Source organism: Catharus ustulatus, chromosome 26, assembly GCF_009819885.2.
Source record: "Catharus ustulatus isolate bCatUst1 chromosome 26, bCatUst1.pri.v2, whole genome shotgun sequence".
Taxonomy (NCBI): Eukaryota; Metazoa; Chordata; class Aves; order Passeriformes; family Turdidae; genus Catharus; species Catharus ustulatus.
Window position 1 is genome coordinate 6911437 of NC_046246.1, and position 15909 is coordinate 6927345.

A 15909-nucleotide genomic window follows, 5' to 3' on the forward strand; every position below is an offset into this window, starting at 1 on the left:
AGTTCAGGACACAACCCCAGTGTCCCCACGGCAGCCGTGGCCCCTCTGCAGGGGCTGTGCCCATGGGCAGCACCCCGACCCAGGGCTGCCCTGTCCGTGTCTGGGTTCCTGTCCCCAGGACTGTCCCCTTGTCCCCCCCAGAGGCTGGCGGTGCTCTGGGGCTCTCACCGCCCATCCCCACGCTCCCTGTCCTTCCCTTAATCCGCTTTCTGGAGCTAAAGCAGCCCCAGGTCCCCAGTAATCCCCTCTGCGGCCAGGGATTAATTCCCTGCGGGGCCGAGCCAGCCAGGCTGGCAAATAAATACCCAAAGATTGGGTGAAAACCGCCTCTGCCCAGCTCCCACGCACGCAGCCCCACTCCAGGATCCCACGGGTGCCTGGGGAAACTGAGGCACGCTCTGGGTGCTGGACGGAGCCCTGGCATCGCCACTGTCGGTGTCCCTGGGGCTGGCACGGGGACAGGGGACCCGCAGGCTGGGGCTGGCCGGGCTGTCACACCCGTGGCCGGGATCCAGCGCTCCGGTCCCGGCTTGCCCGGCCGGCGGGGCAGGGCGAGGGCGAGGGCGGCTCTGCCGTGGCCGCGGATGCCGGGACGGGGTGGGAGAGGCGAGCCCCGACCTGTCGGTGCTGCCGGGCCCAGCCCATGCCCGGAACGGGGTCAGCCCCCCCAGCACCCCCGAATCACCCTGGGAGAGAGTCCTGCACGGAGGTGGTGGGGACAGCTCGGCTGTTTGGGGCCATCTCTTGTTTCAAACAGCCCAGCGGGACTGTGGGGCTCGCCGGTGACCCCCGGGGGTCCCGGTTCTGTGCCTGTCACCAGAGACCCCCGCACTGGGCTCACGGTGCTCACGGGGACCGTCCTTAACGGGGTTCACTGGGCACACGTTCCTGCTTGGGTCCTGCTCCTGTCACCCCCAGACCTCACTGATTTGGGGTCAGGTCAGGCTGGGACCCCCTCTGTGCCCCCGGAGGGTGAACCCCACGGGCTCGTCCCTCCTAACCCTGCCTGGGGTCACCTGCGAGCCCGGGGGTGGCCTTGGAGCCCGGGGGTGTCACCGGGGGAGGTGGCCCCAGCTGTGTTTCTGTCCCTGCTCCACATCGCTGCCCCCGTCCCTTCGGGGGTCCCCCGGGGCACCGAGGGGCTGAGATCTGGGGGTCAGGGTGGTCAGGAGGGATGGACAGAGGGACACAGGGGACACAGGGGGACACAAGGACAGGGGTCTGTGGGGACAGGCGGCACAGGAGACAGGAGGATAGAGGGGACACAGGGACACGGGACGAGACAGGGGGGCACGGGGGGACACGACACGAGGGGGCACAGGGCGTCATGGGGACACGGGGACAGGGAGACACAACGGGGACACAGAGGGACACGGGGGGACACAGAGGGGACACGGGGGGACACGACACGAGGGGACACAGGGGGACACAGAGGGGACACAGAGGGACACAGAGGGACACAGGGGAACACAGGGGGGACACGGGGGGACACGGGGGGACACAGAGGGGACACAGAAGGACACGGGGGGACACAAGGGGGACACAGAGGGGACACAGGGGGGACACAGAGGGGACACAGAGGGGACACAGAGGGGACACAGTGGGGACACAGAGGGGACACAGAGGGACACAGAGGGACACGGGGGGACACAGAGGGGACACAAGAGGGACACAGGGGGACACGGGGGGACACAGAGGGACACGGGGGGACACAGAGGGGACACAGAGGGACACAGAGGGGACACAGAGGGGACACGGGGGGACACGGAGGGATACAGAGGGACACGGGGGGGCACAGAGGGGACACAGAGGGACACGGGGGGACACGGGCAGGGGTCAATCCCCCCCCGGGACCCCCCCGTCCCACGTGGGCGCGGCCACCCCCGTGGGGGGAGAGCCAATGGAGAGCGGGGGCGGGGCAAAGCGGGGAGGGGGCGGGGCTGGAACAGATGCGGGACGGGGGGGGCACGTGGAGGGCGGGGGGGACGCGGGACCACCGGGACCGGCGGGACAGCGGGGACACGGACACGGACACGGACACGGACACGGACACACGGACACACGGACAGCCAGCCCCGCGGGGACTGACAGGCACAGCCAGCTCCGGGAGGGAACAGGGCACAGCCAGCGCTGGGCGGGACAGACACACGGACCGACCAGGGACAGACAGATCTGGGAGGGGACAGGGGACAGACAGTCCCGGGGGGACAGACGGACGGGGAACAGCCAGCTCTGAGAGGGACAGGGGACAGCGGGACAGTTAGCTCCGGAGGGGACAGACAGACGGACAGGGGACAGCCCGGAGAGGGACAGGAGGACAGGGGAGCGCAGCTCGGGTCTTGGGCTGGCATCCGAGGACACACGGGAACAGAGAGCCCAGCGCAGGGACAGACGGACACGGTGACAAGGGGGACGCACCCTCCCGGCCCCCCAGTCCCAGGAGCGGCTCCTCCGCCCGGCGGAGCACCGGGAGCCCGGCCGAGCACCGGGGATGCAACCCGGAGCCGCGGGCAGGCGGCGATCGGGGCTCCGGGACACGGCGGCCCGGCACCCACCCGGGGCCGCGACTGCCCGAAGGTAACGGGGGACGGGCAGGGAAGGAGCGGCGGAGGGAGGGGGCTCCCCGGGCTGCGGGAGGGTTCATTCCCAGCGTTTTATTCCCAAGGGAGCTGGGGAGCGGGGTCCCGCCGCAGGCATGTGTGGAGCCACTTGTGGTGACACGGCTGGCGGCGACAGGACGGTGACGACGCGACCTCTCCCTTTCTCCAGGGATTTGAAGCTGGGTCAAGCGATGGAAATGTCATTGTGGCGGCTCGGGGGCCCGGAGAAGTGAGCGGCCGGGACAGCGAGGCACCGGGCTCTGCTCTGCAGGCGGACACGAAAAACCAGCCCAGCCCTGGGCAGAGCGGGCACAAGTCGGGCTTGTCACAGACCGCGAGGGGACAGGACAATCAATACCTGGGGGCCAGGAGCCGTCCCAACACCCACCCGGGGCTGGGAACATCGGCCTCTTCACCGGCCTCTGGCACCCATCTGAGCCCGATGAGGAGCTGGGGCTGCGTGTGAACCTATGCAGACCAGGAAGAAATATATTTTCCTGACTTTCCTGGCCTCTTGGCTCCTGCTTTTCTTCTTCGGAGGGGATCAGCTGCGCCGTTTCGCTTTCCTTTCCGTGAGGAAGGCAGAGGCCCGGAGGAACTGGCCCCGCTGGACGGATCGCTCCCTCCTCAAAAGCTTTGCGGACCCCGAGGAGCTGCAGAGGGATGGGGACCCCTCCCTGCTGTCCCCCCGGGAGCGGCGGGCGGCGTGGCTGAGCGTCCACAGGAGCGGCAGATGCCGGATGGAAACCTGCTTCGACTTCTCTAGGTGCGAGAGGCACGGCTTCAAAGTGTTCACCTACCCCCAGGAGCGGGGCCAGCCCGTCTCGGAGACCTACAGCAAAATCCTCAGCTCCATCGAGCGCTCCCGCTACCACACGCCGAACCCCGAGGAAGCGTGTCTGTTCATCCTCAGCATCGACACGCTGGACCGCGACCACCTCTCGGGCCAGTACGTGCGGGACGTGGATGAGAAAATCCGCGGATTTGCGCTCTGGAATGGAGGCAGGAACCACCTCATCTTCAACCTGTACTCGGGCACCTGGCCCGGCTACACCGGGGAGTTGGGCTTCGACATCGGGCAGGCCATGCTGGCCAGAGCCAGCTCCGACACGCAGAGCTTCCGACCCGGCTTCGACGTCTCCATCCCTCTGTTCTCCAAGGAACACCCTCAGCGCGGTGGGGACAGGGGCTGGCTGCACCAGGACTCGGTGCCCCCCAAAAAGAAATACCTGCTGGTGTTCAAGGGGAAGCGCTACCTGACCGGCATCGGCTCGGGCACGCGGAACGCGCTGCACCACATCCACAACGGCAAGGACATCATCTCCCTGACCACCTGCAAGCACGGCAAGGACTGGGAGAAGCACAAGGACACGCGCTGCGACAAGGACAACGTGGACTACGAGAGGTGAGGCAGGGATGGGCTGGGAAAGGAGGGGATGCGGCCGTGGGACATCCCAAAATGTTCCTGCCTCTCTCCGGGAGCGTCTGTGGAGGCTGGAGCTCCAGAGAGGGAAGTTTTGGGCTCTCCTGAGATGGAAGAGGTTTCACTGCACAGCGGGGAGCGAGGCGCTGACTGCTCAGGGCTTTCCTGCTCTGAATTAAAGTTGGAGTAATCTGGCGAGAGCGGCTCTTATCTGCAATCGCTGCCACCGCCTCTAATACGATTTCCCTTTTTCCGAACGCTGATGAATGACGCTTTTCTTCTCCCCCCTCCCGCTCTCCCCCAACATAAACGTTTCTCTTGGAGATGAGCCCGAAACGTCCCCCCCTCACTGGCTCCACTGAAAATCCCACAAAACCGGCGGGTCTGTGGGCGTCCCAGTGTGGGCAGCCCCCAGTTTAATTGGTGGTGGTGGGTGGGGGTCCCCCCTCTCCCCTCATGACAAACAGATGTGGTGGCAGCGTTGTGTGGTAGAAAAATTGGGGGTACAAAGTTCTCTGTGAGTTTGGGGGGCTCCGTTCTGTCAGCTCCTCACCTCCCCATCCAACCCACCACCAGTCAGCTGCCCAGTCCAGGGCTGATAAACACAGACCCCATCCCACAGACAACGGGCAGGTCCCCATCCCACTGCCTGGGGACATCCTGGGGACATCCCCGAGGCGCCCGGCTGGAGAGCAGATGGGGAGAGGCCGCGTTGGGCATCATCCTCAAAGCGTCTTAGGAGGTGCTGGGAGGTAAAAGTGGAGCTGGGGTGCTGGCCCTGGGATTAGCCGGGGCTTTGGGATGGGTCAGGCACCGCATGGCCCTGTCTGGAGGGTGTCACCAGCCCGGCAGGGTCAGCACTTGCAGCAAAGTCTGTTTGGGATGGGGCACCGCAGGACAGCGGGGTTGGCAGCCCCGGGCTGTGCCAAGGGACAGCGGGATGAGAATTCCCCCAATCCGCCCCCCCAGGTAATCCCCTAATGCTGTTTGCAAATACAGGGAGATTTGCACCTCTCCCGGGATGGCTCTGGGCAGGATCCATGGGGAACACGTGGCACAGGGCAGCGTGCTCGTGTGTGACCCCGCGCCACCGCCACCCTGCTCGTCCCTGTGGGACACCGGGCAAAAAACCACCGGCACCTCCCCAGAGCCGGCTGTGCCCGACCTCCGGCGGGGATTGATGCCCTCCTGCCCGGAGAGATGTTCCCAGACTCGGACAGGGGCCAGGCCAGCGGGGAGGGGACAAAGTGACACCGTTCACCCGGTGTGCCGGGTGCTGGCACCGTGCAGGCAGCTCGGGGAGCAGAGGAAGGTCCTGCCGGGGGTTCCATCATCCTCCTCACTCCCCAGGGGCTGCCCCAAACAATCCGGGGCTGTTCTGGGATAAAGGGCGGCTTGTGGCAGCGCTGCGGAGCTGCCCCGCGATCGGAGCGGGCCGGGAGAGGCTCCGCGGGGCCGGTGGCTCCGTGCCCGGCCGGAGCCGCGGAGGGGCCGGGCACGGGGAGCGCGGCGGGCGCCGGTCCCGGCTCTGACAAAACAAGGAAGCCCTGACGGCGATTGCCCGGAAACCGCAGCGCGTCAGGAGCCGAGTATTTCCATCGGGAGGTTCGGCCCCGCAGCCCGGCCGGCGCCAGCCTCCCCAGCGCTCCGGAGAGGGCAAAACCGCCCCTCGGGATGGCCCCGCTGCCCACCCAGCCCTGGCAGCGGGAATGGCCCCCCGGAGCTGCCGGGGTCCCCGAGGAGAGGTGACAGCCAGGTCTGGCCCCGGGGATGTGGCTGTCGCTGTCTGAGCCGCTGTCACCCCCCCGGTTTCCCGAGCAGGGGTTTGAGTGTTAACGGGTCAAGGGTTTTGCATCCTTTGGAGGCACTGGGGAGGTTCATCCAGAAGCAGATGTTATTGTAAAACTCTGTGCCTTGGCGTTGGGGCTGATTTCCCACATCCCAGAGCGCCAGAGTGCTCCAGCACCCAGGGAGGTGACACAGCCTCAGCTCCCAGCCTGGCACCACAGGGACACCCTTTCCTTCCTCCTGGCGACAAACACATTCCAAGGGCTTTTTTCGGCCTCCCACCCACCCGGCAGGACCATGCGAGTCCCCCCCAGCCCATCCAGGAGCGGCTGCCCCTCCCCGCGGGCAGGAACAGACGGGGTCTGTCCCGACCTAAAGTCAATATTGGATTTTCCGGCGCGGCCGCAGGGACCCGGCAGCGGCCGAGCCTCTCCCCACACGGCACAGAAGGGGCTTTGACAGCCCCAGGGGCGAGCCCGGGCCGGGGGGGCCGCGCTGCTGGCACCCACTGCCCCCCCCGAACGCTGCCAGGGCAGGCAGGGCTGGTCCTGCCCAGCAAGTCCGGGCACGGCCCAGGAGTCGCTGCAGTTTCGGGCTCGGGGGTTCGGGTGGTGGCTTTGCGTGGGCTGGCATTGCTGGGGGGTGGCAGGAGCTGGGTCGTGCCCTCCAAGGGCGCTGGGGTCCTATCCTGACCCCCCTTCTTTAAGGGATGCCCAGGTGCATCCCTGCATCACTCAGGAGATCTCTGCTCCCACAGAACCAGGGATGCTCAGATCCAAAATGAGTCCAAACGATCCTAACGCTGCCCTGGGTTGGCTCCACACCTCCCAGGAGGGGAAGGGGCCGTGCCTGACCCCCACCCATCTCCCACGCCAGGTTTGACTACCAGGAGCTGCTGCACAACTCCACCTTCTGCATCGTGCCCCGGGGCCGGCGCTTGGGCTCCTTCCGCTTCCTCGAGGCTCTGCAGGTACAGGGTGGGCAGGGGGATGAGGGACCCCCTCACCGGGGTCTGGGGGCTCTGTCCCAGCCTGCGGGGTCCCTCCACAGGCTGCCTGCATCCCGGTGCTGCTGAGTGACGGCTGGGAGCTGCCCTTCGCCGAGGTCATCGACTGGGGCAGAGCTGCTGTCGTGGGCAGCGAGCGGCTCCTGCTGCAGGTACCGGGTCCAAACCCTGCCCCGAACCCCAGCCGAGCCCGGCAGCGCTCCTGGGGGGTCTGACCCAGCCTGGAATGGGGGTCCCGCTCCAGCTGCAGTCCTGAGGCACTGTTCATGGCGGGGGGAAGGTGGGAAGCGTCTTCCCAGGCACAAACCCTTGGGAATGCTGGCTCCATCCTGCCCCAGGGAGAGGAGCAACCCCAGGGGGAGGGTGGCACCAAATCCTCGGGCAGTGGGATGGTTGGGATGGTTGGAGGGGACAGAGGCAAGGAGCCCAGCTGGGGGAAGCTGAGGTGAGGGTCCTGGTGGAGGAAGCTGAGGTGAGGATCCCAGCAGGGGGAAGCTGAGGTGAGGATCCCAGCCGGGGGAAGCTGAGGTGAGGATCCCAGCTGGGGGAAGCTGAGGTGAGGGTCCCAGCTGGGGGAAGCTGAGGTGAAGGATCCCAGCCGAGGGAAGCTGAGGTGAGGGTCCCAGCTGGGGGAAGCTGAGGTGAGGGTCCCAGTTGGGGGAAGCTGAGGTGAGGATCCTGGTGGGGGAAGCTGAGGTGAAGATCCCAGCTGGGGGAAGCTGAGGTGAAGACCCCACTCCTCCCCTGGCTCAGATCCCCTCGGCCGTGCGCTGCATCCACCCGGAGCGTGTGTTGGCTTTCCAGCAGCAGACCCAGTTCCTGTGGGATGCCTACTTCTCCTCGGTGGATAAGATCGTGCACACCACGCTGGAGGTGAGCCCCCCACCCCAAACCCCCCTCCCCAGCTGCCAGGCTCACAGCCGGGTGCTGGGAGCTTCTCGGGCCTCCTCAGATCATCAAGGACCGGCTGGCTCCGCACCGCTCCCGCTCCCGATTCCTCTGGAACTCGCTGCCCGGGGGGCTCCTGGTCCTGCCTGACTTCTCCACCCACCTCGGGGATTTTCCCTTCTACTACCTGCAGCACGGTAGGATCCTGCCTGCCCCGGCTGAGCACGGCAAACTCGGGATGTGCCACAACACCTCAGTTTTCCCTTTCCCACCCTTTCCCCAGGCTACAGCCCCTCCCAGAAGTTCACGGCTTTCATCCGGGTGGTCTCACAAGCAGGGTCGCTGTCCCAGCCCATCCTCAGGCTCATCCAAGCGGTCTCTGGATCCCAGTACTGCGCCCAGGTGGGAGGAGCTGGGTCCCGTGTCCACCCCTGCAGCTCCCAGGGGTCCAGCGGGATGATGGGGCTGGGTCGGAGAGGGGATGGGTGGGTTCAGGGGTGGAGGGGGTGGCTGATGGTGTCACCTTGGGGTGGGCAGAGCTGTGTCCCCAGCCCTCTGGGGGAGGCGGGACCACCTGGGAGTTTATGTAGCTCCAAACCACCATGAGATGGTTTTGGGATGCTCTGGGCTGGAGCAGAGAACCCACCACACCCCTCCCCCGGCAGATCGTGGTCCTGTGGAGCTGCGAGAAGCCGCCGCCCCCGAGCGGGAAGTGGCCCCAGAGCTCCGTGCCTCTGACCATCGTCCAGGGCAGCAGGAAGGTGAGAGGGGCGGGAGGAGGGAAGGATCTGGGGCACGGGCAGGGATCCGGAGCAGCCACCCCACGGCACCGACCCGTCCTTCCTCCCCCCACAGCTCAGCCAGCGCTTCTTCCCCTTCGAGGCCATCCAGACGGACGCGGTGCTGAGCCTGGACGAGGACACCAGCCTGTCCACCAGCGAGGTGCGGCCCCGGGCCCCTCGGGTGCTCGGCTGGGCTGTCCCCGTGTCCCTGCGTCCTGCAGGGGCAGCGGTGACCCCCTCCCGCAGGTCCCCGCGGCGGTGACACCACAGTGGGTGACACGGCAGTGGGTGACACTGCAGGGGGTGACACTGGAGTGGGTGACACCACAGTGGGTGACACTGCAGGGGGTGACACTGGAGAGGGTGACACCAGAGTGGGTGACACAGCAGAGGGTGACACTGGAGTGGGTGACACTGGAGTGGGTGACACCAGAGTGGGTGACACAGCAGAGGGTGACACTGGAGTGGGTGACACTGCAGTGGGTGACACTCCAGAGGGTGACACCACAGTGGGTGACACTGGAGTGGGTGACACCACAGTGGGTGACACCGGAGTGGGTGATGCAGCACTGGGTGACACAGCAGGGGGTGACACTGGAGTGGGTGACACCGCAGGGGGTGACACAGCAGTGGGTGACACAGCAGTGGGTGACACTCCAGAGGGTGACACCTCAGTGGGTGACACCACAGTGGGTGACACTGCAGGGGGTGACACTGGAGAGGGTGACACCAGAGTGGGTGACACAGCAGAGGGTGACACTGGAGTGGGTGACACTGGAGTGGGTGACACCAGAGTGGGTGACACAGCAGAGGGTGACACTCCAGAGGGTGACACTGGAGTGGGTGACACTGGAGTGGGTGACACCAGAGTGGGTGACACAGCAGAGGGTGACACTGGAGTGGGTGACACTGCAGTGGGTGACACTCCAGAGGGTGACACCACAGTGGGTGACACTGGAGTGGGTGACACCGCAGTGGGTGACACCGGAGTGGGTGATGCAGCACTGGGTGACACAGCAGGGGGTGACACTGGAGTGGGTGACACCGCAGGGGGTGACACAGCAGTGGGTGACACAGCAGTGGGTGACACTCCAGAGGGTGACACCTCAGTGGGTGACACCACAGTGGGTGACACAGCAGGGGGTGACACCGCAGGGGGTGACACTGCAGCAGGTGACACCTCAGTGGGTGACACCGCAGTGGTGACACCGTGCCCATCCCGTGCCAGGTGGATTTTGCCTTCCTGGTGTGGCGCAGCTTCCCCGAGCGCATCGTGGGCTTCCCCACGCAGAGCCACTTCTGGGACCCCGAGCAGGGGCGCTGGGGCTACACCTCCAAATGGACCAACGAGCTCTCCATCGTCCTCACCGCCGCCGCCTTCTACCACAGGTACCGGGCCGGGAGGGGCTGCAGGGGCCGGGAGGGGCTGTAGGGGCTGGGGGCCGCAGGGGCCGGGAGGGGCTGAGAGGCCGGAAGGGGCTGCAGGGGCCGGGGGTCTCGGTCACATCCTCACCCCGTTCTCCCCCCAGGTACTACCACAGCCTCTTCACCGAGTACCTGCCCGCGGGGCTGCGGGAGCTGGTGGACGGGCTGGCGGCCTGCGAGGACATCCTGATGAACGTCCTGGTGGCCGCTGTCACCAAGCTGCCGCCCATCAAGGTGACCCAGCGGAAGCAGCACAAGGAGGGGGTGGCCCAGCAGATGGAGTGTGGGGAGGGGGCTGCGGGGACCCCCCCGGGCGGGCAGGGGAGCCCCTCGGCCCCGCGCTCTGCCCCTGCCAGGGCGGAGGGCACGGCTGGCAGCCGGCGTTTCTCCCAGCGCCAGGACTGCCTCAACCAGTTGGCAGACTGGTTCGGCTACATGCCCCTGGTGTCCTCCCGGCTGCGCCTCGACCCCGTCCTCTTCAAGGACCAGGTCTCCGTCCTGCGCAAGAAATACCCGAGCTTGGAGAAGCCGTGAGGCTGCGGGGGTGGCTCCGGGAATCCCGGTCCCGGTGCACGGAGCCCTCCCGGTGCACGGAGCCCTCCCGGTGCACGGAGCCCTCCGGGGCCAGGCGGGCGCTGCTGACGGGGTTTTACTCGTTATTGTGTTTTACCAGTGCAATAAAGGAGGGTGGAGAGGTATGGTGGCTGTGGGATTGGGGGAAGCACTGGGAGCACCGGGAGCACTGGCAGCATTGGCAGCACTGGGAGCTCTGGCAGCACTGGGAGCTCTGGCAGCACTGGGAGCACTGGGAGCACTGGGAGCACTGGCAGCACTGGGAGCACTGACAGCACTGGGAGCACGGGGAGCACTGGGAGCACTGGGAGCACTGGGAGCTCTGGGGGAGCACTGGGAGCTCTGGGAGCTCTGGGAGCACTGGGGGAGCACTGGGAGCACTGGGAGCACTGGGAGCTCTGGCAGCACTGGGGGAGCACTGGGAGCACTGGGAGCACTGGGAGCTCTGGGAGCACTGGCAGCACTGGGACCTCTGGCAGCACTGGGAGCACTGGCAGCACTGGCAGCACTGGGAGCACGGGGAGCACTGGCAGCTCTGGCAGCACTGGGAGCTCTGGCAGCACTGGCAGTTCTGGGAGCTCTGGGAGCACTGGGAGCACTGGGAGCACTGGGAGCACTGGCAGCACTGGGAGCTCTGGCAGCACTGGGAGCACTGGCAGCACTGGGAGCTCTGGGAGCACTGGCAGCACTGGTGGCACTGGGAGCACTGGCAGCACTGGCAGCACCAGTTTTTGGGTGCTCCAACCCTTCCGCTGGGAATGACCCGGGCAGCCCCCCCAGCCCTGCGGGGAGGGAGAGTCCTTCACCTTCCCGAGGGCAAACAGAGGCGCGATAAGAGATGTGTGTGACCTCCCTGCCTCCCTCCAGCTGCGTTCCCCACAGTCCCTCGGCAGCTCAGCACTGCACTGCCTCCCCGGAGAAAGGAAAAGGGTGTTTCAGCTCTTTCCTCCCAGTTCCATAGAAATAGAGATTAGGCTGCTGGCCTCCAACAGGCGCTCTCAGGCTGGCACAGCCCTGGGCCTGCCCTTGGCTGCTGCAGATAGCAGAGATAAAACCCAGACCCAACATCCCCCACACACCCCCGTGTGCTCGGCTTTATTTTTCCACACACGCAAAGTCCCCCGGGACGCGAGGGCAGGAGTCAGTCGCGGAGGAGTTGGCATTCCCGGCAGTCCCGCATCTCCTCGGAGAAGCTCTCCACCTGGATGGTGGTGGTGTGGAAGTGGAAGGCGCCCTGCAGCCGGGAGCTGGCCTCCTCCAGCACCTCCTGCGCGCTGGCAGCCGCGTCTGTGAGAGGAAATCGGGGAATGTCGGGGTGGGGGAAACTGCGACCCTCCCTGCCCGACACTGTGACACTCAGCGATGGCAGTGTGCCCCTGTCCGCTCCTGTGACACTGTGTGCCCCTGTCCCCACTGTGACTCTGTGTGCCCCTGTCCCCTCTGTGACACTGTGTGCCCCTGTCCCCTCCTGTGACACTGTGTGCCCCTGTCCCTGCTGTGACACTCACTGATGGCGATGTGGCCCTGTCCCTCATACTGTGACACTGTGTTCCCCTGTCCCCCTGTGACACTGTGTGCCCCTGTCCCTGCTGTGACACTGTGTGCCCCTGTCCCCGCTGTGACACTGTGTGCCCCTGTCCCTGCGACACTGATGCCGATGTCCCCCTGTCCCTGTGACACTCACTGATGGGGATGTCCCCCTCTTCCCCCTGTGACACTCACTGATGCCGATGTGCCCCTGTCCCTGTGACACTGTGTCCCCCCGTGACACTCACTGATGGCGATGTCCCCCTGTCCCTGTGACACTGTGTCCCCCCGTGACACTCACTGATGGCAATGTCCCCCTGTCCCTGTGACACTGTGTCCCCCTGTGACACTCACTGATGGCGATGTCCCCCTGTCCCTGTGACACTCACTGATGGCATCGTGCCCCTGTCCCCCTGTCCCTGTGACACTCAGTGATGCCCATGTCCCCCTCTCCCCGCTGTGACACTCACTGATGCCGATGTGCCCCTGTCCCCGCTGTGACACTGTGTCCCCCTGTCCCTGTGACACTGTGTGCCCCTGTCCCCCTGTGACGCTCACTGATGCCGGTGTGCCCCTGTCCCCCTGTGACACTGTGTCCCCATCCCCTCCCTGTGACATTGATGCCCATGTCCCCCTGTCCCCGCTGTGACACTCACTGATGGCATTGTGCCCCTGTCCCCCTGTCCCTGCTGTGACACTCACTGATGGCATTGTGCCCCTGTCCCCCTGTCCCTGCTGTGACACTCACTGATGGCATTGTGCCCATGTCCCCCTGTCCCCGTGACACTCACTGATGGCGATGTGCACCGAGAGCAGCGGCTGTGCAGCTGTCAGCGCCCAGATGTGCAGGCTGTGCACGGCCTCCACGCCCCGCACCGCCAGCAGCATCTCCCGCACCGCGCTGAAATCCATCCCTCTGGGGGTCCCTGCGGGGACACAGCCGTGACAGCGCCAGGGACGGGCACTGGGCACCCGTGGGTGTCCGCGCTGCCCAGCACCCCCTCGGGTGTCCCTACCCTCCATGAGGACCAGGAGGACGTCACGGAGGATGGTCAGCGTTGTCCCCAGCACCAGCGCGGAGAACAGGAAAGTGCAGATGGGATCCACGTACTTGTACTCGGGCTGGGAGGGGTGGGACGGGGTGAGGCACTGTCACCTCACCCAGATCCCCATCTGGGGACTCTCTGTGTCACCCTGTGTCTGCCTGGACCCGCTGTCCCCGTGTCCCCAGCACCCCGTTTGCCCCCTCAGCGCGCAGACCTTGAAGAAGATGATGTAGGAGGCGATGAGGACGCCGACGCTCTGCAGCAGGTCCCCCACGACGTGGACAAAGGCGGCGCGGACGCTGGCGTTGGGTTGGTCACCCCCTGCCCCGTGGCTGTGACCGTGGCCAGTCTGGTGCAGAGCCACCCCCATCCTGCGGGCAGGGCACGGGTGACACGGCAGGGCACGGGTGACACGGCAGGGCACGGGTGACACGGCAGGACACAGGTGACACAGCAGGGCACGGGTGACACGGCAGGGCACGGGTGACACGGCAGGGCACGGGTGACACGGCAGGGCCCCGCAGGCTCAGGGAGGTGACACGGCAGGGCATGGGTGACACGGCAGGGCCCCGCAGGCTCAGGGAGGTGACACGGCAGGGCATGGGTGACACGGCAGGGTCCAGGTGACACGGTAGGGCACGGGTGACACGGCAGGGCATGGGTGACACGGCAGGGCACGGGTGACACGGCAGGGCCCAGGTGACACGGCAGGGCCCCGCAGGCTCAGGGAGGTGACACGGCAGGGCCCCGCAGGCTCAGGGAGGTGACACGGCAGGGCCCCGCAGGCTCAGGGAGGGGACAGCCCGGGACAAGGGCCGTGTGGCCCGTACTTACACGATGTTGACGGCCACGGCGCAGGCGGAGGTGATGAGCATCACCCCGCCCTCGATGTCGTAGTCACCCGAGAGCAGGCGCTGGGCCCCCAGGTAGACCAGGACCCCCGTGACCACCCAGATGGAGAGCACGGAGAGCAGAGCCCCCAGGATCTCTGCAGAGAGACCCCCCCGGCATTGCTGCTTCACCCTGAGCACCATCCCCGGCTCCCCGGGGCACAGGGGGGGCACTCAGCGCTCATTCATGGTGCCAGGACCTCGCCAGGGCTCCCCAGGGCACCCCAAACCCCCTGTCCCACACAGGAGGGCACCTCGGGGTGCTCCCACGGCATCCCCAGGGTGGCGTTACCTGCTCGGTGCCACCCGAAATTCATGGTTTTGGTGGGGGGCCGTGAGGACACCCAGAGTGCAAAGAGGCTGATCATGATGCTGGCAAAGTCCGTCAGGAGGTGAGCGGCGTCCGTCAGGATGGCCAGGCTGTGTGCCAGGTACCCGCCTGCGGGGGGACATCGGGGGACATCGGGGGCAAAATCGGGGGGACATCGGGGGGAAAATCGGGGGGCATCGGGGGGACATGGGGGGACATCGGGGGGACATCGGGGGACATCGGGGGGCATCGGGGGGACATCGGGGGACATCGGGGGACATCGAGGGGATATCAGGGGACAGCGGGGGATATCGAGGGACATCGGGGGACATCGGGGGGAAAATCGGGGGGCATCCGGGGGGATATCGGGGGGGAAAATCGGGGGGCATCAGGGAGACATTGGGGGACATCGGGGGACATCGGGGGGACATCGGGGGGACATCGGGGGACATCGGGGGGATATCAGGAGACATCGGGGGACATCGGGGGGATATCAGGAGACATCGGGGGGCATCGGGGGGACATGGCAGGGGTCTGGGCACAGATCAGCTCACTCCCCGCCGCAGTGGGGTCCCGCTGGCTGTTCTGACCCACAGAAAGCAGCAGGGAGCCCTGGAAGCCCCCCCAGCAGGGATTCAGGACAAGAGGGGCTCCGGGCATGGCTCGGGGTGACCCCACGGGGACCAGCCGGCCCCCAGCACTCACCCACGGCTTCCCCCACCATGAAGAACAGGCAGATGCCCGCGGCCAGGTAAAGCTTCCTGCGCGCCCGCTGCTGCTGGCCGCGGTGACCATCGGCCCCCCGCGTGTGGCAGTGCTGGCCACGCCGTGTCCCCAGCTCCAGGGCGGGCTCCTGTCCCCGCTCCGCCTTGTGCCCGTCCTTCAGCGCAGCCCCCACGTAGGACCTGCCGGGGAAAGGGGTGCTTGGGGCTGGGGGGGACTTTGGGGGGCGGGCTGGGCTCTGAACGCTCCCCGGGCTGACCCCACTCGGGAGCCGCACAGCAAAGAGGGGACCCGGCATCCCCGTCCCCCCGGGCACCCCCGTACCCGCCCGTGCCCTCGCTCAGGAGGTGCCGCTTCTCTTCGCCGGGTGCCATCCTCCTCCTCCTCCTCCTCCTCCTCCTCCTCCTCCTGCTGCTGCTGCGGGTCGGCGCGGGTGACCCCGGCGTGTGGCCGGCGCTGGTGGCAGCCGGTGGCCTCGGCCCGTGTGAAGAGCCGGGATTCGTGTGCAAATCCCGGCTGGAGGAGGGACGGCCAAGCCGGCTGCAAAGCGCCCGCGGAGCCTGCCCCAGGCTGGGCCCCCGCTGGGGAAGGGGGAATCGCTCTGGGACCCCCCCAGAGCGTCCCCAGGAGCTGCACACCCGGCCTGGGTGGATGGAACACCCCCAGGTCCCCTCCAAAGGCACACGGTGACCCCAAATCCCTGTTTTGGGGACCCCTCGGAACCCCCCAGTTTAGACCCAACCATGTGATGCATAAACCGGGACCCCTCCTCCTCCTTTCCCCCCGCCCTGGGTGAGCAGAGTTAATTATCCTGGGGCTAATTGCACTTGTGGCTCAGCTCTGGGGGCTGCCTCAGTTTCCCCTCGGCCCTCGCCGAGCAGGACTTACGATTTTGCAGGAGGAAAGCATTTATGGGGTATGTATGCAT

General features: G+C 66.6%; 2 protein-coding genes across 2 annotated transcripts; one reads left to right on the plus strand and one right to left on the minus strand.

The window, feature by feature from the left end:
• Positions 1-2041: 2041 nt before the first annotated feature.
• On the plus strand, positions 2042-10594 carry EXTL1 (exostosin like glycosyltransferase 1). The gene is made up of 11 exons (XM_033080654.1): positions 2042-2577; positions 2770-4005; positions 6688-6781; positions 6862-6969; positions 7571-7690; positions 7770-7902; positions 7989-8107; positions 8371-8466; positions 8561-8647; positions 9716-9876; positions 10017-10594. The coding sequence occupies exons 2-11, from the start codon at positions 3071-3073 to the stop codon at positions 10444-10446; spliced, it is 2283 nt and encodes a 760-aa protein (XP_032936545.1). The 5' UTR covers positions 2042-2577; positions 2770-3070; the 3' UTR covers positions 10447-10594.
• Positions 10595-11552: 958 nt separating this feature from the next.
• Positions 11553-15355, minus strand: SLC30A2 (solute carrier family 30 member 2). The gene is made up of 8 exons (XM_033081030.1): positions 15306-15355; positions 14964-15163; positions 14241-14387; positions 13893-14046; positions 13273-13429; positions 13029-13134; positions 12804-12938; positions 11553-11772 (listed from the first exon to the last, which is right to left on the minus strand). The coding sequence occupies exons 1-8, from the start codon at positions 15353-15355 to the stop codon at positions 11627-11629; spliced, it is 1095 nt and encodes a 364-aa protein (XP_032936921.1). The 3' UTR covers positions 11553-11626.
• Between the last annotated feature and the right edge of the window lie 554 nt (positions 15356-15909).

Coding starts and splice junctions, on each gene's coding strand:
- EXTL1 (XM_033080654.1), top strand. CDS start 3,071: ATGCAGACCAGGAAGAAATATATTTTCCTGACTTTCCTGGCCTCTTGG. Junction 4,006..6,687: donor GACAACGTGGACTACGAGAG/GTGAGGCAGGGA, acceptor CTCCCACGCCAG/GTTTGACTACCAGGAGCTGC. Junction 8,108..8,370: donor GATCCCAGTACTGCGCCCAG/GTGGGAGGAGCT, acceptor CTCCCCCGGCAG/ATCGTGGTCCTGTGGAGCTG.
- SLC30A2 (XM_033081030.1), bottom strand. CDS start 15,355: ATGGCACCCGGCGAAGAGAAGCGGCACCTCCTGAGCGAGGGCACGGGC. Junction 15,164..15,305: donor CTGAGCGAGGGCACGGGCGG/GTACGGGGGTGC, acceptor TTTCCCCGGCAG/GTCCTACGTGGGGGCTGCGC. Junction 12,939..13,028: donor CCTCCTGGTCCTCATGGAGG/GTAGGGACACCC, acceptor GTGTCCCCGCAG/GGACCCCCAGAGGGATGGAT.